We start from the raw sequence: 20,087 nt of genomic DNA, 5'->3' as shown, positions 1-20,087 counted from the left end.
AGATAAAAGTTAAGAGAATTGATAAGTTGAAATCGCTGTTTTGGTTTGACATAGGTATAGTATAGTATATTGGGAAGTTAGAGTGAAAGATAAAAGATAAGAGAATTGATAATTTTGAATCGCTGGATTGGTGTATTAGGACGTAGGTGTTGTTTTGGGAAGTCACTATAAATAATAAGAGAATTGATAAGTTTGAATCGCAGTTTTGATGTATGATGAGATAGGTGTTGTGTTGGGAAGTTAGTGTGAAAGATAAAAGATTGATAAGTTTGAATTGCTGGTTTGGTGTATGAGGACACAGAGTTGTGTTGGGAAGTCACTGTGAAAATGAGAGAATTGATAAGTTAAAAGCTGCAGCTGGTTATCAGAATAATATTTTAAATAAAAATTTTCATGTGAAACTTACTCCAGGTAATTGCTCAATCAAGTATTTGAGTGCATTATTGTGGAGTCCTAGAATCTGGGCCTCTGCCATGTTGATGGTCGGGTGTGAGGGGCTGTACTGGATGGGGCTCAGGCCGTGCAGCTTCCTCGCGCTCTGCACCGCCTCCAGGACCTTGGCCCACAGGTCAGACAGGGATGTGGAGGAGTACGTAAAGCCATCTTCTGAACTGATCTCATAAATCATCTTCGGTCCATCATCCTTAGGAATCCTCCCTCCGGAAGGCGGCTGCTTGGTCATCTTGATGCTTGATCTATTCTCCAGGCCAGCTTTACCCCTCATATGCACTTTCCTACCAACTGGTAAATTCTGTAGTTTCAACGTCTCTTTCGACATTTTGCCAAGATCAATTGTTGGCATCAGAGGTTTTGTTGTTTCAGTGTCCAAATTTTCTTTGTCTTTGATGCTCTTGGTCGATATCTTGTAGACGTTTCCAGATGATGATTTTTTCTGAATGAGAATTTTGAAGCTTGCGTTTACACTTTCAGAGTTGCTCGGTTTGGTGTCTGTCTTCACCGTTGAAATGGGAGTTTCAGCGACAACTGGAGGAATTTGTGTACTAGCCAGTTGGGAGTTCTTTCGCTCTTCTATCTCCATTAAAGTTTTGGATTCACTGATGGCTTTGTTGAGGTCATTGTCTATAACCATCTCTTCCTCTTTAGCGTTTAAGTCTGGCATGTCGATACTGCGTGGCGCCGGTGGTTTGGGTGTAGGTTCCACCTTGGTTTTGGGTCTGCCTGTCAACTTTGCAGCCTGGGCGTCCCTGTGGATTGGCAGTACCCTGTTCATGGGTCTCATGGATTGCGGTATCGGATTCACAACATTAGTTGGAATGCCACTTTGATGCGGGGGTGCTTTGGGCAGATTTATACTTGAGCTGCTTTGGGTAGGCAAGTTTATAGTAGTGTTTGTATTTTGGGCTGGTAAATTGATTGGATTGTTGACATTACCGCTGTGGACTTGCAGATTATGACCGCTTTGCAAAATGGGCATTTGAGTGAGCAAATTGCTTTGGTGACTGGCGGGATTAGTCACAGTTTGGTTCATACAACCATTTCCGATGTTGTGCTGTGGCAGGTTAATATGTTTATTTATTGAATTGGAGAGTGGAGGTATTGTCAATGCACCATTGCTTATGTTGATTAGTGGCATGCCCGATGATTGGGTTTCATTACTTATACTGGTTGAATGCATGTCTGATGAATCCAGATTCACAGTTTGGGGCATCAAGTCTACTTGGCCTACTGTAATGACGGGCCTATTGTGATTTGTATTTGAAATTTGAGCATTCATTGTTCCAGAATTTGGTAAATGTGAAACTTGACTTCTCTCTGGGAAATTGATAATCTGTTTATTATTGGCGTTCATCTGAATGTATCCCATGGGGGTATTAGAGATGGACAGAACAGGATTGTTCAGCTTATTGGCTGGAATCTGGGCAGGTACTTTGGGAACTTCATCTTCAGCAGATATTATAGTCATAGAATTGCCAACACCTTCGAGGGTTATAGTTTTGGTGTTGTTGAACATTTCGTGATTTTGAATCAAAGGTTTTCCTCCCTGAGGTTGGCATGGCTGAGAATTAGCGCTGTTGTTCTGCATTTGGGAATTATGATGCATCATCTGCAGGGGCTGGTTTTGATTGTGTATAGAATTATTCAAATGAATTTGGTTAAAAGTGCCAGCGTTGTTATCTTGATTGTTTGCACTGCTGTTTAAAATAAACATTTGATCATTCATTTGGTTGGGTGCCAATTGATATTGAGGATTACTACTATTATTAGACACGGAGATTTCGCACCGTTCACTTCCAGCCGCATGTTGATTTTTAGAATTACTCGCCATCTGCACTTGCCTATTGGACATTTGTATTTGATTGTTATTCAATTGCATTTGATTGTTCAATTGAATTTGAGCCCCATGCACATTAATCTGGTTGGAAGAAGTGACGTTGTTCAGATGTATTTGATTTCTCTCACTAGAGTTGCCGACCATTTGCATATGATTATCTCCGCTGCTCAGAGCATTTGCATGATCAATCACTTGAATGTGACTGTTGTTATTGGCTCCACTTACTAGTTGCCTGTTATTGTTGCACATGTTCATATGACTATTATTATGCATTTGGTTATTAAATAACTGCATGGAGCTGTTAGACGAGTTGTTTGTGATTTGCATTTGTCCAACCGAGCCGCAATGATTCTGCATTTGATTATTGGTCATGTTGTGATGATGATTATTCATTGTGTTAGTGCCCATCTGATGGTTATTGCTCGGGCCGGGTATTTGATTTTGGTTGATGATCTGATGTCCATTGCCAGAACCGATCATTTGGCTCATAATGTGGTGCTGGCCATTGTTTTGACTTATCATTTGTTGATTGACTGACCCATTATTTTGGTTCATGATTTGATGTTGATTTCCAGATTGACTCAGCATTTGCTGTTGGTTGACAGCGATGTGATTGATTTGCTGATTTCCAGGTTGGTTCATGATCTGATGTTGATTTCCAGACTGGTTCATTATTTGGTTCATTTGCTGATTTCCAATGTTTTGATGGATCATCTGTTGGTGGTTATTGGGTATGTTGCCTTGATTGATTAGCAGTTGCTGGTTTCCAGGGGCGTTGTTGTGATTGGACATTTGAGATTGATTAGCGGATATGTTGTTTTGATGAATCATTTGTGATTGGTTTCCAGGCATGTTGCCGTGGTTGATGTGGTGTTGGTTCCCGGACATGTTCTGGTTCATCATTTGCTGCTGATTTCCCGATACATTGTTCTGGTTATGTGTGTGTATGATGTGCTGATTACCCTGCTGTAATATTGACTGCTGGTTGCTGGCCATATTATTTGAATTCATCTGAGATTGGCTGGCACAGATATTGTTGATCATCTGCTGTTGGTTATTATTATTGTTATTTCCCAAGGATTGGTGTTGACCGCAGTTGTTCATGTTAGTGTTATTTACGCAGTGCATTTGATTGGTATTTCCATTTGCTACATGAATATGATTATTAGAACTATTTATTATCTGACCATGGTTACTGTTGATACTACTATTTTGCGGACGGTTCATATTGTTCACATGCATTTGTATATTGCAACCAATTTGGCCGTGGACATTATTCACAGATGGTGAGTTGTTCAGTAGCGAGGTTCCAGAATTATTGTTTGATGCGGAGATTTGGTACAATTTTTCTCCTTGCAATGTCAGATTCATCATATTGTTAGGCAGATGGACGACATTTCCATTATTGGAGTTGTTACCATTGTCAGAGATGTTTGTTGAATTATTTCTATGTGTCCCACACAAGTTGCCATTACTGTTGCTGTTGCCTTGTTTGCTCGATTGGCTAGATTCATTATTGCTTGAATGATGCATCTGCTCACTGCTTATGTGAATCATGTTCTGCGAATTATCCATTTCCTTTATTCTGGGTGAAGTGGGGACGGTAGCAGAATGGATTTGTTGATTCATCGGTCCATGTATCATGTAGGAAGTGTTCTGAGGTAGTGAGGATGCAACCGATACAAAGGTATTATTGTGTGACACAGAGCCGCTGAAAGTGCTGGGCAATGAATGATGTGCGTTTGCATTATTGCCTTCCATGGCCGCTTGATGCATCTTGGATTGCATGGTAGCTTCACTAAATATAGGTTGACTGAACTGAGCTGTGTAACTTCTGGAATTATTAACTGAGGTACTCAAAATCAAGTTGGAGCTGTTTGGTGTGTGAACCATCTGATTGCCATTGTTGATATTGCTAGAAATAATCTTTTGAGTGGTGTGAATCTGAGCTTCTGAACTGGTTACCAACTGATGACCTTTAGAGTTAGTTTCCGAAGAAGAAGTTTGCACAGCATTCTGCGTAGATCTCCATACATTTTGAGGAATATTTGGCCTCAGAAGCTGCTGGTGGGGTGTATCAGAGTTATCTTGAATGTTAGACTGATTACTATTATTATGGGACATGGAAGACTGGCCTTTGGATGCATTATTCCCACCCACATTTGCATTTGTCACAATGGGTTGCCCTATGTGAATTGGCATGTTGCCAATGGAGAAAGTGCCCTGCTGCATTTGAGAAGTATTCACTGGGATATGTATTCCACCGGATTGGATGACGTTGGACTGCATTGGCTGGATGCTGATGTTCTGTTTACCTCCAGCCATATTACGGGGCTGAATAGTCTGAATGGACAGGGTGTTTCCCATTTGCTGAGGTTGTCCTAAGCTAAATATGGGTTGATTGGATTGGATGGGCATTGCCTTAATTCCGTGTCTGTTCTGGTTAACACTCATCTTGTCCGAAGCCGGTTGAATGGTAATGTTCGGACCATGAATAGTTTTCATATTCTTATGATTTTGGATAGATTGTGGCTGTGAAACCACTATATTCTCCTGGGGAACATTGTTGACAACCACATAGCCTGTGGGCATTTCTACAATAGGTTCGATCTTACTGGCTTGGAACACTTGAGTTGTTGTAGCTGAGAAACTGCTGTTCTGCGCAAGTACCCCTGGCATGGCTGTGGACACAAACTGTTGGGATGACATGACTGTGTTTTGTACGATTGTTTCCAAACCATAATAAACTGGCTGCGATTGCGTCAGGTACATGCACCCAGAAGAATCTGTCACCATTTCCAATGTGGGTGTGGATCCCAGTATAACTTGATCATTACAAAACTGTAAGCCTTGAGGTAATATTGTTCCTTGTGGCAGAATAGTTCCCTGTTGTTGAGAGTTCAAGGTGATTCCTTGTGAGCTGTTCATGTTGTTGTGTGGAACAATCGTGCCTCCCTGGGTCTGCATTCCACCGGCAGAAACTAATGTCGGTCCTTGATTCTGCATGTTGCCCTGTGCCAGTCCATTCTGGGTCTGTATGGTCCCCTGCGGTATCGTGCCCTGGGGTAACAGTGTTGCCCCTTGCTGGAGAGACCCCTGTGGGAGAATGCCGACGCCTCCCTGAGGAAGGAACACAGGAATGCCTCCGCTGGGCACGGCCACCAGGCCCCCGGACTCAGTCTGCTGTATCTGGAATGTCTGCGGCATCTGAGAGATGTATTGTGTGGTCGGCTTGTAGTCTCCTTGAGGGGCGATGGTGGCGATGTATTGCATGTTCTGTCCCTGTTGCTGCTGCTGAAGTGCCTCTACATAAGACATTATGTTTTGGTTTCCAACTTGTTGCACAATGATAGAAGGTTGATTGTTCGGTCCATTATTTTGAAACTGAATGACAGAGCTGTTTGGTCCTAAAGGTAGACCTGATACGATATTAGTCATTGGTTTACTATCCATTTTCGTTTGCCTCTTAATTGTTGGTGCTTTATTAACAGCTCTGCCCCTTCCTCTAGTTGCCTGGAATATTGGCTTGGGTTGAACTTGTGTACATTTCTTGGGAGACTTCTGATTGCCCTGCGGTAGTATCATTGTATTCTTCTGCTGCACATTGGGAGATGACATTCTTGAGTTGCACGAGGATGGCATTAAAATGGTGGGAGCATTTTGAAAAGATATTCCCGGCCTCACAAATGTACTTATGTTGTTACCGATGGGAGAATTCATTCCGTGTATGGAATTTATAGGCACAGATATAGTTTGACTGTGTGGAATACTAGAGAAAGTTTGCATAATAGGTCCTTTATTGTGCATATTTGATATGATGTTTTGCTGTGGGCCAGATAATGTCAACAGTTGGTTGTGATTTCCAGAAAGAACAGCTTGAATGTTTCCATTGTTGGGTAAAATCTGAGTAAGTCCTGTATTGGATGGATGAATAGCCTGCAAGCCTGAATTTGGTTTCACACAGATGTTATAATTCCCTTGAGAATGGATTATGTTTCCTTTCATGTTACCTATGGATTGATTCTTTGACGGACTTATGGGCACATGAGAGACCATGATTTGGGGCTGGGGTAAAATTCCTTGTGGCACGGACACTTTTGGAGATCTAATATTCATCGGTCTCAGAACATCTTGTGAATGGACATTATAATCAGACATATTGTTCTTATTGGGGGCTGGACTGGGCGGTCCGGGTGATTGTGTTTCTACGATAGTTCCATTAATGGTAATCTGTCTCGTGTTCACTGAAGTTCTGCGATTGCCCACGGGGCCCGGGGCCGGGCAGCTGAATTGCTCAGAGTTGATGAAAGAAGGTTGAACAAAAGATCCATTGAAAGCATTCTGCAAAGTTGTCAATGTTCTAGATTCGGGGGATTTTGGTGTTTCTCCTTCACTTTCACTTGTGGACATCATATCACAGTTGGGCAAGTGACGGTTGAATGAGTCTTTATTCCTGTATGTGCAATGACACCTGTCGCACCTGACTGTTTGGTCAGCTTGACCTATTCTCAGAACATTTTCATCTAAGGGAGACCTCATTATTAAATCGTTAGTGTTGATTATGTTGTTAGAATTTGTGGCAGCGATAGTCATTGCAATCTGCGTCTCGTTGGGTCTAAAGAACACCGTTGTGTTTTGGTCTCTGGGAGGTGAACCCCCTTCACTGCTGCTGCTAGAAATATCATCCGCTCCGTCCAGTTGCAAGATTGGAGAAAATTCAGTGTTCTCCTCAGTTCTGGGACTCATTGGAGGAGAACTGCAGTCACTAAGGTCTGAGCCAAAGTCGTCTGCACCGTCTAGTTGAGAAATTGGACTGCAGTGTATTTTCGTGTAGAAGTCAATTACTTGTTCAGATTCACTGGACTTGTCTAGTTCACTGTGTGCCAGTTCTGATTTTGAATCAATTTTTGCAATTGCAGTTTCAGAATTAGAGGTATTTTCTAATGTGTCAGCAGGTAATTCTCTTCCTGGGATATTACTGACTGCCTCGTCAATCTGCATTTTACTTGCTTTGGACTGCCATGGTCTCGGTTCCGAAGGCAATTCGTCAATCTTAACTTTGGGACTTAAGCTCACTACGAGGTCAGACGTTCCATCAACCACCATCACTACATTCCCATTGGATTCGGAGCGTGGCATTACACCGGGTCTGGGAATTTTGCACCTTTTAAGGGTAGAAGTCAGGGTCCCGTCAAATTTACAACTCCAAGTCAGACTGCAAGATCGTTGATGACTACGATTGCCCGTGAGACCTTTGAGATTGGTTCCCTGAATGAAGAGCTCAGATTTGCTCCTTTTCAATTCCCTTCCTGTCTCACCTTGGCTGAGCAGGTCTTCCAGCAGATCTTGAGCGGCAGTTTTTCCATCGAGCCAGTGTTCGGCGGCATTACTGCTGGACACATAAAAGCCTTTCTTTAATTTCAAATCCTGGGCAGGCATGTCATCAGACTGCTTGGAAGCATCATCTGTATTGCTCGAGGATTTGTTTTCCTTCACCATTTCATTTCCAAAACTACCCTCATTTTTCAAATCTATTGCAATCAGATCTTCGTAGGACATTAATTTGGGGAATATGTCTTGCATAGATATCCCGTCCAACAAGTCATGATTTAGGTCTTCGAAAATAGCATCCTTTAATTCAGGAGGCAATAGATCCGCAGTATTCTGGGGCTCTTCTTCCGGAGTATCTTCCTGTGGATCTTGTCTACAGACTATATCTAACATGTGCTCCATCACTTGCTTCACAGCAAAATCTTCCAAAGATACACTTGCCGTGGCTGTGCCAAATTTGGTTGGTGATTTAACCTTTTTTGACACCATTATGGAATGCCTTTCAGTTTCAAGTGACTTGTGCCACGAGCCAATTTCAGCTAATATCCTATCTACAGTGTTTGGCTTCATGGAGTGATCCAGGGTGATGTTAACACCTAAATCGAAGGCGGGAGAAGGTTCCGTGAGGAGGAGTTTGGTGCGGATGGTATACTTGACTATTTTCCATGGCTGCTTAGAAGACCAGTAGAGTCGAGTGCACAAGAAGTCGGCAGGAATTAAAACATCGTCAAAGTCCGACACGGATGGAATTATTCGACCGAGACACTTCACCACCAACGAGCCCAGCAGGAATTGCACTTTTTGCGCATCGCAATATTTTTTTTTCTTTCTATCTATTTCTACGTACACTGGTCTGGATAGTTCAAAATCTTTGTCTTTTTGTAAAGCCTTATTTTTTATGTTTTCTATGTGAAGTGGGCAAAACACTCTTTTATCATCTAGGAATGCACAACCGATTGAACGAGCACAGGTGAAATGATATGTCTCACTGCAATTCTTGGCACAACATCCCACACTGGCCCCTTTACAGCAGCACTTGGAGCACTTGATCATTCGTCCCCTCGATATGGCACTTTGAATGTTCTGCAGGGATCCGTCAATCTCTTCAAACACTTCGGCAGACCACAGCGCACAGTTGGCGTGGATCCAGTCTCCTTGACCGCAGTACAGCAACCTGCCTTCCATGGACGGGTCTCCTTCACCTACACTTTTACACAGCACACATATCCTGGTCTCCTGTAGGCTGCTGTCCTCGTACATGTAGTCACAACTCGACCCAGAGTCACTCTCCAGGGAAGGAACTGTTTGGTCTCGGGAAGACTTTGAGAATTTCCCCTCATTTTTGGCTGAGAATGTGGAAATGTCTTCATCTTTTAAAGACTCCACATCGTCATTTTCATCTTCAATCTCCAGACTAGGATTCAAACAGTTTAATTCACAGTCAAACCATGGGAAAGATTCTGTAAATACATCTCTGTACACTTGCTTTATTTCCACCGACACTGTCTTGGTTATGGCTTCTAGCATATCTCTGTTGAAGTCTTTTACAGATGTATATTCGTTAGAATTAACTTTCCTTTTAATATTCAGCAACGAAGGAGATATGTCATTAGAATCTGTACCTGAACAAACACATTTGGCTACATCATCACATTCCATATTGACCACTTTACCCTGACTGGATTCAGAAGACTTCATGGTAATATCAGACGTGGATCCGGTGTGGCTGTAGGAATCACTGTCATCCTCCATTTCACTATCCCTCTCATCTTCGCTAGATTGAGATGACTCTTTAACAGTATCATCGTAATCTGTTTCCAAGCCGACGTGTTTGGCCTCGTTGATAGCTCGTTTCTTTGTTTCGCATGACCCGATGGAAAGGCATATTTCATTATTTTGTAATAATGATTCTTGCAATTTGTGGACGGTGCCTTTAGCTGTTTCTGGTCGGTCACCCGACGAAGGGAGTATGCTGAAATTGCTGTTTGTTCCTTCGATCAACCGAGCGTTGTCCCGGGTGGTGACAGGGGTTTGTGGCTTCTTATCTTCTACAGATAATTGGGCGGGTTCTGGTTTGCCGTCAAACTGCAGTCGCCGGACGGCAATAGGGGATGAGCAGAAGCAGGGTTTCTTGGCGATGGGCGTGTTCTTGTGTGGGGTGAGCTTGAGCAGGGTGCAGGCGTTCTTGTTCTTGGCTAGGGTCTTGAGCAGAGTGGTGAGGCGAGCGCGCAGATAGGAGCGCAGTGCCGCCCTCCAGGGGGCCGGCTCGGGCAGGCACTGCCGGCAGATGTACTCTACAGAGGGAGGCAGCGCAGACAGGAGCTGGTAGCCCTCGCCGCTCAGACCCTCGCAGCGCGCGTGCACCCAGCGTGAACAGCAGCCACATTCCATCATCTAAAATCAAAGATTTACTTATTAAATGTACTACCAACATATAAAAATCGGTGACCGGGTATGTCATCAAAATGACAATTCTACACACCTCCAAAAAGTGATATGAAGTCAATGAAAGTGATGAAACAAAAACTAGGTTAAATAGGTTACATACGTAACTATTAAACCTAGTTTTGGTTTCATCACTTTTAATGACTCTATATCACTTTTTAAAGTTGTGTTGAATTTCATTTTGGTGAAATATCATGAAACCATAAAATCTCTGAAACCGCACAATCAATTTCAAAGAATTTTGTGAATGTGTATGGTTGGTTCCAGCTTGAAATGTAGGATAAGTTGCGCTGTTCAGTTTTCTCATCCAAAAACTTTCATACACCCCCTCCTCTTCAATATTTTTTAATGTGTTTTAAGGATTTTTTAAAGGGTAGTAATTCATTTTGAAGTTATGTAAGCTTTCAATCGATGACGGTAAATCTATTGACACCTGTATTACACATAAAGAGAAAATACCACACTCAAACATCGTTTCATTTTCAGTGCTGATTTAAATGTTTCCCTGAAAAAGCAACGATGTTTGAGTGTGGTTTTTGTCTATATGCGTAATACAGATGTCAATACATAGAAGGCGGTCTGTGACAAGACAGGTCTGACAAGTCGGACAAGTCTGCCCGAGCCAGTTGGAACAAAATATGTCCCACACAAAATATTACATGCGTATTTTATAGTTGCAATTCACTTACTTTGCTATCGAAATCATTGTCTTGATAGCATCCCTGGCAGAGTGGACAGTAGTTGCCCTTCTGGCGCAGACGGAAACAGGGCGAGCAGAACGGCAAGCTGCCCAGGAACTTGGTCACCTTAAAGCTGTCGCAACTCTTGCACTTAAAGCACGAATTGCAGATCTGCAAATGTTGGAATATAGTCAGTATCGAGATAATGAGAGGCTTGATGAATAATTATTAACAATAATAAATAATTTGTAGGTATTACCTGTGGCCAGTCGGGCCTGGTCTGGTGTCCCGCCGTAAGACAGGCGGCGTGAAACCGGCGGCGGCAAGAGCGGCAACCGGAGGCACCCCCGCGGCCCCCGCAGCCAGCACAGCCTTCGCAGCGCCCGCACTGCCAGCCACCCGCCTCGGGAGGCCCCGCGCCACCCTCCGCGCAGAACCAGTGGTACGGCTCGCAGCACGAAAGGCAGTGGATCACCTGCAATACATATTAACTTAATCACAATCCAGTCAAATACGGATAAGGGCAGGCATAGGGACACCTTGAAAATTAAACCTTACCTTCTCATTCCCTCGACTTCCGCAGAGGAAGCACACGCTGCTGACGCTAAAGCTGGTGGAGCTGATGAGGCCCCATCCAGTGCTGCAGACCTCGTCAGGGTCGTACGACTCCCAGAAGTCCAGGCTTATATTCTCCGCCTGCCGCTGCTGGTTGTATTTCTGCTGTAGGAGCTTGGATGAGATCCGTGCCTATAAAATAAAGTCAGATTTGTTTTAGTACCAAAATAGAAAACAAATAACTTTTGACAAAATAGATGATTATACATACATTTATAAGGTTTCCAAGGGCTTGTTTTGGTTTCCTTTGGATCACTTCCAGTGCTTGATCATCATTACTCTTCGAATCACCATCTTCTTTTGCGTTGAAAATAACCTTGCACACAGTAAGATCATTTTCTTTATTGGTATCTGTCGAAATCATAGAATCAAAGCTGTCAGTAGATTCCTCATCTTTGATGATATCCTTGGAGTGAACCTCCTCGCAAACTTTATGCTCTATAGAAGGTTCCAATGTGATTTTGACAACGGGATCGCAGTCAGAACAAATGTCGGGAATTTTGAGATGGACTTGTTTGGATTCCACTTTGTCACTTTCAGCGGCAGAGTTGTGGTCAGAGTGATCAGAGGTGTCCTTTTCTTGGTTGAGGGGGAATGTGGCGATCGGCTGTCCGAGGACAATAGAGGCGCTGCGGCAGACGTGCTTTACTCTGGGTCCCTTCAACTCCATCTTCTGTCTCTTGTCCGGGTGGTGGTCGGAGTCCACCTTGTCTTTCTTTCTGACTTTGATCCGATTGTGTCGGCGTTTTCTACTGCCGCTCGCTGGGTCCTCTGTCTCCTCGTCATCTTTGCTTTTTATTTTTTCTATTTTAAGAACTTCGTCCATTTTAATTGCCTGGAATAAATAAGCATAATGTCAGAAACGCAATCATTTGCTTAACTCTGTTATTATTATTCCAAGTGTGCTTATTATGAAATAAATACAATTATTTCATTATCAAGATGCAGCTGTGTATCTTTGGCCAATTGCTTCCAAAAGTATTTCATGTAGTAGAAAATATGAGTAAAATAAGGGCAAAACTAGCAGTAATTTTACGCTTGGATCCAAACATAACAATCCTGCACAACAATAAAAGAAATATAAATACCTTTTGCTCTTCTTCTTGTATCTTTTTCTGTGAAGTGGATTTTTTTACAGTAAGGGGTGGAGTGATTTCTTGGTCCTGATTTTCTGTGACGACGGGGAGTTTGGGGAAAATTGCTGCAGCGGGGGTTGCTACGACAGGAGGATTGACGATGGGGGGTGGCGGAGGCACCAAGGGGGCCACAGGGGCTGCTCCCTTGGGCGAAGGGGGCCTCATGAAGGGGGGCAGCATGGCCTGCAGGGAGGCCTTGAGCGCAGTGGGCACCTGGAAAGCCTTGAGGCACATCTTGAGCCAGCAAGCGTGGCAGCGGGCCTTGTAGGCGCACCTCAGCAGTTTCCAATGCTGTGAACGCAGTATTGGCGGAACTCGGCAACTCCCTAAAATACGTAACAATTCTTCACAATTACAACACACCACAAAAAGAAATAAACTCATCGATAAATGGGAAACATACTAAAGTAAATGTACCTTGGGAAGGTATACGTATTTGGGGCACAGTTAGTAAGTAAATTGTGCAATTTTTTTTTATAGTGAATACCTCACAAGAGTCTCAACTGCTCCCGTCTGGAGCCAGTGAGACTATGGCATCCCCAATTGGGGGATGTTGTGAGGCTGAAGGTAAGTGGGGAAGGGAAAGAGGAAGGTGGGGAAGTACCTGGCTATTCAGATCTAGTCACTAAACACGGCTAAAGCCATTTGGAGCAACGTTTCAATTCTGAATGGTGGTCTTACACCAGGGCGATACTGGTAGTATCTTCCACTCTGGAACGTGCCGCAAATATACTATATATTATTTTAATTAATTAACTGTGAAATAACACATATTAATCAAATAAAATTTATTTGCGCACGCCGGGTTTGAACCCGCGACCTTCGGAATGGCAGTCCAATGCGTTACCACTGGACTATGCCGGCCGTCATAGTCCAGTGGTAGTTTTATGAAGCTGGAGTAAAGCAAAAGATAATAAAAATAAATGATAAATACTATTCCGCTATTCTAGGAATATGTTTTCAATTTTGTAATAATTGGTCACTTGTTGAAGCGGAATCATTTTAGGAGGTGTAAGACAGACCTAAAAGTGTAGTCTTTCGTAACCAAAAGCAATTAGAATTCACAATAAATATTGGTAAAAAACCTTACCTTCTCCTTTGAGGCACCCCAGCTGCGGGAGCGGTGAATTCTGCGCCATGTTCTGCCGCTTGAGCATCTTGGAGATGAACTTCCTGCATGATTCGCACGAGTATATCCCGAACTTGCGTGCCTGCCGGACGAAGCGGTAGAATCGAACTGCCCCGCATACCCCACAAGTCACCGTGCCGGGGGAATTGGCATCTGAAAACATCATCCACCAAGTTTATATTAACTTTGCGTATCTTTAAGTCTTTGACGTAAAAACTGCATACATACTTGGTAAAGCATAATTATTAAATATAATATTTGTGTAATATTCAAATTGTCAGTTCAAATTTATCTGTGTGCAATTCATATTATGTAGACCACTTTCTAGAGGAGACAAGACATCGGCAGCGATTTCACTTATTTGTAGCATTAACCATCCATTGTGTTATAAATAAAATGAAGATCAACTACTTACTGGCATTGGTGGGGTTCGTTCCGAAGGTTGAGAAAGGTCCTTCGGATCCCAACGAGTTGTTGGTGGGCGCTGTGGTACTGCTGAGCTGCAATCGCGCTTCTCTGAGGATCACCTTCCCGCTGACGAGCTGCGAGGAGGTCTGCCCTTTCTCCTCCTCACTCGGCTCCTCGCTGTCAGAGCTGGCCAGACTGCCCTCAGACTCTGAAGACTCGGAGCTGCTGCTGCTCTGGTCAGACGTGCACGGAGTCTCGGATATGTTCCGAGACAGCTGCGCCAACCTCCGAGATACGCCATCCTTGGATAACTTTGTCCCACTTTCCAACACCGCCTCTGGCACTTCACTGTCTTCATTCGCAACCGGCTTATCACTGATGCCAATTAAACCACTCACAAAAGTGTCTTGAAAAGTGGACGCAATGCTTTTGACAGACACAGACCCGAATAACCCCAACGTTTTATCCAAGTAAGAAGATTTGGACAGAGAGTCCAGATGTTTGGAATCCGAACTGTCATTGCTGTTGGCCGAACTGTCACAAGTCTCATACGCTTCGTCGTAGCACGGGTTGCTAGTGTCATTAGATGAGTTCAGAATCAGTTTAGGCTTTTTGAGAACTTTTCCAGATATTTGCGATGCTGGGTTTAGAGATATGGATCCATCTTCGTTGTCTATGAACCGCTTGTTAGGCTTGATAACCCGGGAAGAGTGAGCACTGTGGGAGGGGAGGATGAACTTGCGTGCACTACTGTCCTTATCACTGACACTAGCGAGGCCGGGCACACCTGGCGGAGGAGAAACACTGCGGATCCCTCCCAACTGGGAGAACCGTAACGACGACTTCTTCACTGGTGGGCTTTTGTTATGTCGAGATCTCAGAGCCACAAAGTCTATGCACGACTTAGAACCGAGATCTGTTAATTTTGCAGGTTTGACGATACTGTGAAATGTACTATGTTCGGTTGACTTGAAAGCGGATTTCTTCTTGATGATGGACACTAAAGGTTGGTGTGTTTTGAGCGGCACTTTCTTGACAGGGTTAGGGGAGTCGCTACAACTCTCCACGCTGCCGAAGGTGACCGTCTTCTTCGGAGCAGGATTAATCTTCTCGGGTTCAATCTTGACAACCTGCATCTTCTGTTGAGATCTTGTTTTCACGGCACTAGAAGGTCCAGTATTAGGCGTGGCAGTGACTTTTGTCACTGAAGAATCAGTGCTGGCCGTAGCTTTTGGCGCCTCTGCCTCCACTTCATTCTGTCTCTCGACCTCTTCCTACAAATTGACAAATAACGATAAATATTACACATTTCGCAAATTTTATCGGACAAAATACTAAAGAAGGGTTAAAAAGGGTGCATCAATACGAAATTTTGCGCTAAATGATAAGATTTGAGCAATTTGTCGAATCTGAGACGCTTTGTCCTTTGTTGACAAAAAGCGCAACAAACGTCAAACAGCCACTTTCAAGGATAAATGATCGGAGTGTATTTGGATGGTTTACACCTAATTATGTAAATTGCTATCGTCAAAATAATCGATAATCTAAAATTTCATTACAGTTTACACAATAACGGAGGAAATAAACAAAGATGGATAAAAGGAAAACCGTTGCAAGTGAAGCCAGCAGCGATACCACTGATTCGCCAACAAATGTTTCGCTAAAACATGTAACACTCACATTGCTGCCGCCGGTAACCGATGTAAACTCATTATCGTCAACAACTGTGTCCAATAAAACACTAATTCGTTTCCTATTGTGAAACTTGTGAGGTTTACCAGGGAATCTTGACCTTCCCATCTTATTTTGTGATGATCGGCCCGCGACTCTGCCGTGTTTCCATTGAAAGTAGTGAAACTCGCACGCATGCTCCCAGGAGCACAGAGACAGAACACAGCGCAGTACATACACAGTACAGTACAACAGACAGGAGGCGGCAAGCGCGAGCTCGGCCACTGCCGCTGGCAGGTCTAGAATCTATAGATACCAGACGCGACTCTTTACGCAATGTGTACTAGGCCTAATTATTATTATTGCGACGTAATTCCATCGCCTCCTTACTTCCGAATCTTTTATTCTTATTCACCAGAAACAATTTTCAATAATAAACAAGCCAGCACAAACTAAGTCCCATTGCCTCCATAATCTACTCAAAATAAGAATTAAAAATATTTTTTTATGATGGCATTCACTTTTTATTAGCAACTATTTTATCCTTTTTAATAATGAGTCAAAAGATCAAATTCATAAAGTTTTGAGACTTCACACACAAGGCCACGGTGTGAACGACACGGCCGGTAGCGGAGACGATTACCCACCAATCAAAATAAACTATAAACATGAACAACCAATAATAATTGTGCGGTAAAACAATATATTATAGTGATCACTTGTGCGAAAATTTTATGTTGCGAAACTTAAATTTGCGCGGTTTATTCAAATGGCGTTCTTCCTTCACTCAATCCATTTTATCTATTTTAACTTGTGTAAAAAAATGAACCACCATTGAAATATTGTATTTTATTGTTATTCGTATTGTCTGTATTACGTTGGTTATTCAATAATAATCAACATTGTTCACAAGATATTAGAACAACGGTAACGGTGTCATATTATAAAAGAGAACAGTTTTTGGACGCTAAGGCGCTGAATGTACGCTTAATATTTGTACGTGATTGTATTCATGTGAAATTCTGACTAAAGATTGTACACAAATGTAATATACCTGGGATGTGTAGAGCTAGCAACTATTAACCCCAAAATTACGCTCCCTCGATCATGCGTAAAGCCAAGGGAGGGGATGCGAATGGGGGAGCGTGGAAGTAGGTACACGGTACACGACCCTTAAGCACGACAATGTTTAGTAACCATGAATCCTATGAAAAGGAATTTGCAATTTACTCAAAACTATGACTAATATAAGCGCAAACACTACCCATGAACTTTAACGATACATATTTATACCTTTCATTTAGATTGTTAAAACTTCAACTCACCTTTTAACGGATATTTTAAATGGAAACTGTACACACTTTTTGTTTCCATTATTTTGCAAAAACTTGTTAATATTGACTAGCAATAACAACAAATCTCAATTATTACACACAAATATGTATTATTAGAAGTCAACATCAGTTAGTAGATTACAGGAATACGCACAAACTGTAATAAAGTAGAAACGCATAGGCCGATGGTAAATATAACACTGCAACACATCGCTGACATCGCGTGTATTCTAACACTGATCTATTTTTTGTACTTTTAGCTTCCTGCCGGTAAAGCTCTAGTTTTTTTCTATTTTATAATAGGGCAGAACTAACAAACGAACTTTCTCGTAAAAGTTACAAAGGTTTGCCTCCAACTTTGACAAGTTTTTTTATAATTACGGAGAGTGTTCACTTTAGTTGTTTCGCGCGCCACGGAAGCTTGTTTATACGTCGGTATATTGATCGAGGCTTATCTTTCAAGATGAAGGCGCATAGAACAACCCTTCATTTGCATCCCCTATATTAAACTCAGGCACAGACAACTAGATCAGAACATAATCAGATACAAAGCTTATTGTGACTGTGACAGACACGGATGCACGTCGTTCGCTTTGTAAAAACGATGCTTGCGAAGGTGTGTGTTGTATCATATTATTTATCATTCGCCTTTCTGAAAAAATCAATCATGGCTGTTGGCGCCATTTGATACCCGGCAGGGGCGAATTTCGAAAGGGATGAGTAATTATTATTTGTTTCAAGTACATAATAGTACTAGTTATAGCAACGAGTGCGTCATTCGCGCAAATATGCACATTTTATTTATGTAATAATAACTAGTAGTCGAATCGGTAAACTAGGAAAAATATTTTTTACGGGTTACAAATACCCCAGTAAAATCTATTTAAATATCTACCAAACATTGTGCAACTTTGTTAAATATATTAGAAATAAAGGAAATTGATCGATAAATTGTAGTTATTTCACGGGGTTTTCATATTATTTTCTGGTGATGTAAAATTTTATAGGTAACTACAACCTAAAACAAAAATTAAGTAGGTAATTTTGAGCGCTTGCGTGTTTTGAAGGGGATTTTTTATAATTCATTAAAAATAGATTCCATTAGTTAGGTACCTACGTAGTAAGACACATTTTACAAACTATAGCGATTTTTATTCAGCTATTCAAATAATGAGTAAATATTAGTGTGATATTGTTTCTAATCACGTCCAAGTTACTAAAATTGGATGTAGAAATTAATCTGCAAAATTAAACTGATTATTGTGCAATAAAGAAAATTAATCTTTTCGTCGGATGAGCAATTTTTCTAGGCAGGTATGTTATTTCTGAGGAGTAGGTATCTACCTACCTAAAAAGTGTTGAGTAGGTACCTATTATTATTTTATAAAGAAGATAACATTGTTAAGTATATTTCATTAGGAGCTCTAAGTAACTAACCGCCACGCTGTTCTCCCCAGGGGTAGGAGAGGACGGACCGCCAAGCAACTCCTTGCATTGTTCACATTCATACATCGTTTCATCACCTTCTGTTACTTTGACTCTCAACTCAAGTAATTAGTTAACTTGATCGTGCCATGTCTTCTTCTACCATTCACATTCGCACCATATATTCTCGCTATACATACATTCGCACTACTCTCCCAAATCATCTAAAGCGTCCTTTTCCTAATCTTACTCATTACACATATGCATCAGGGATCTTCTCATTTTTAAAGTATTCAGTATAAAAAAATATGAACTTCTTTACGGTATTTTATAATAAGCCATATTCTAAAACCTCCCGTAATTGTTTGGTTCCGGTTGCCTCCTTGTACCTTTCAAAATGTCTGCTCAAAAGATCCTCATTTCTGAGCACAAACTGCCTTCTGTTTTATATTATGTTTTTAGTTTTAATATTCCTGTTTTATCCTGTCCTGCTGTTATTCTAAGTTTTGTCATCACTTTGTATAAACCATATATTTAGTGTTATAATATTAGATCTGTATTGGGTAAGGCACACTATGGGAATAATTTTAAGAACATGACCACTAATACTAAATTACGGTTTTTAAGTTTGTTATAGTTAAGCACACTTGAAGTTAGATGACACTAAACTGCGCTATTGCTATTATTATTATACAAAATATTATTATTCAGTCTTAATTTTACATTTGGTTACTAAACACAGCAAAAGCTATTTCATGTATTATTTAGATTGCTAAATTTTACATAAATTGGATATATTTTTATTTGTCTCTCACCAGGTTTGAACCCTCAACCTTCTGGCCAAAACTTTTACTGCTCTGTTACGTAATTGATCAATTTATAATATTTTCAGAATCTGGTTAGAGCAGAAATGTTAAAAAAAAACATAATTTATGCAAAAGAACAGCATTCTCCCACGGTCATCAGCTATAAATCTTTTAGAGTTAACAATTCATTTAAAAATAAAATTACATCACTCATTATTACATTGCTAACTATCCAAAATTACATAATTTAAACTTCAATGAAATACAACAAATCTGAAAGTTTTCACTGACAGCCTTTCAGTTACAGTGTCCATCAGGGAAATACAGCTCTGCCTTTTATTTAGTTCAGTAATTCCACTCTTGGTTCCATATTCGCCCTGCACTGTCTTCCTTTCTTGCCTCCAATCTTGGAGGAAACATGTAAATCCTCCAAGCCTCTAATGGTGATCCTGTTTTAAACCAGAAACAGGTGAAACTTTCCCACTTTTCCTCCCTGTTGCTACCACCGCCCAGTACAATGGAAATTATCTAGAATGTACCTACTCTAATTTTGTCGCAGTATGCTAACATTGGACGATATCTCACCTTTTCAAAATGACAGCCAAAATGCAAACTTTCTAGAAAAGGCTTTTCCCTGTATATGCATCTGTGATCCATCAGCGGCTTTCCTTGTATGCGGATGGTGCATGTGATCCATAAAGTTTCACATAAACACATATATATATATATTGTGTCAAAATGTGCCATATGATGGAAAAGATTGCCTTGAAAAAGCCAGGTTTATAAAGGTATTTCTAACAGATTTTTATTAGGT

General features: G+C 41.5%; 1 protein-coding gene across 1 annotated transcript in view; it reads right to left on the bottom strand.

Annotated features, from left to right (window-relative positions):
• The window catches only part of trx (histone lysine N-methyltransferase trithorax), a 47,682-nt gene extending 31,496 nt beyond the window's left edge, over window positions 1–16,186 (bottom strand). The window contains exons 1-9 of the mRNA XM_089640526.1: window positions 15,718–16,186; window positions 14,045–15,311; window positions 13,591–13,782; window positions 12,453–12,826; window positions 11,576–12,199; window positions 11,308–11,496; window positions 11,009–11,224; window positions 10,759–10,920; window positions 407–10,018 (exon numbers count right to left, since the gene is read on the bottom strand). Of these exons, the coding sequence (XP_089496652.1) occupies window positions 407–10,018; window positions 10,759–10,920; window positions 11,009–11,224; window positions 11,308–11,496; window positions 11,576–12,199; window positions 12,453–12,826; window positions 13,591–13,782; window positions 14,045–15,311; window positions 15,718–15,837 (12,756 nt within the window). The 5' untranslated portion in view covers window positions 15,838–16,186. The remainder of the gene's footprint in view (window positions 1–406; window positions 10,019–10,758; window positions 10,921–11,008; window positions 11,225–11,307; window positions 11,497–11,575; window positions 12,200–12,452; window positions 12,827–13,590; window positions 13,783–14,044; window positions 15,312–15,717) is intronic.
• Window positions 16,187–20,087: the final 3,901 nt, after the last annotated feature.

The sequence above is a fragment of the Hesperophylax consimilis genome, chromosome 15 (genome assembly GCF_061612785.1).
Source record: "Hesperophylax consimilis isolate HC1 chromosome 15, BYU_Hcon_1.0, whole genome shotgun sequence".
NCBI lineage: Eukaryota > Metazoa > Arthropoda > Insecta > Trichoptera > Limnephilidae > Hesperophylax > Hesperophylax consimilis.
This window is presented reverse-complemented; position numbering and strand designations above follow the sequence as displayed.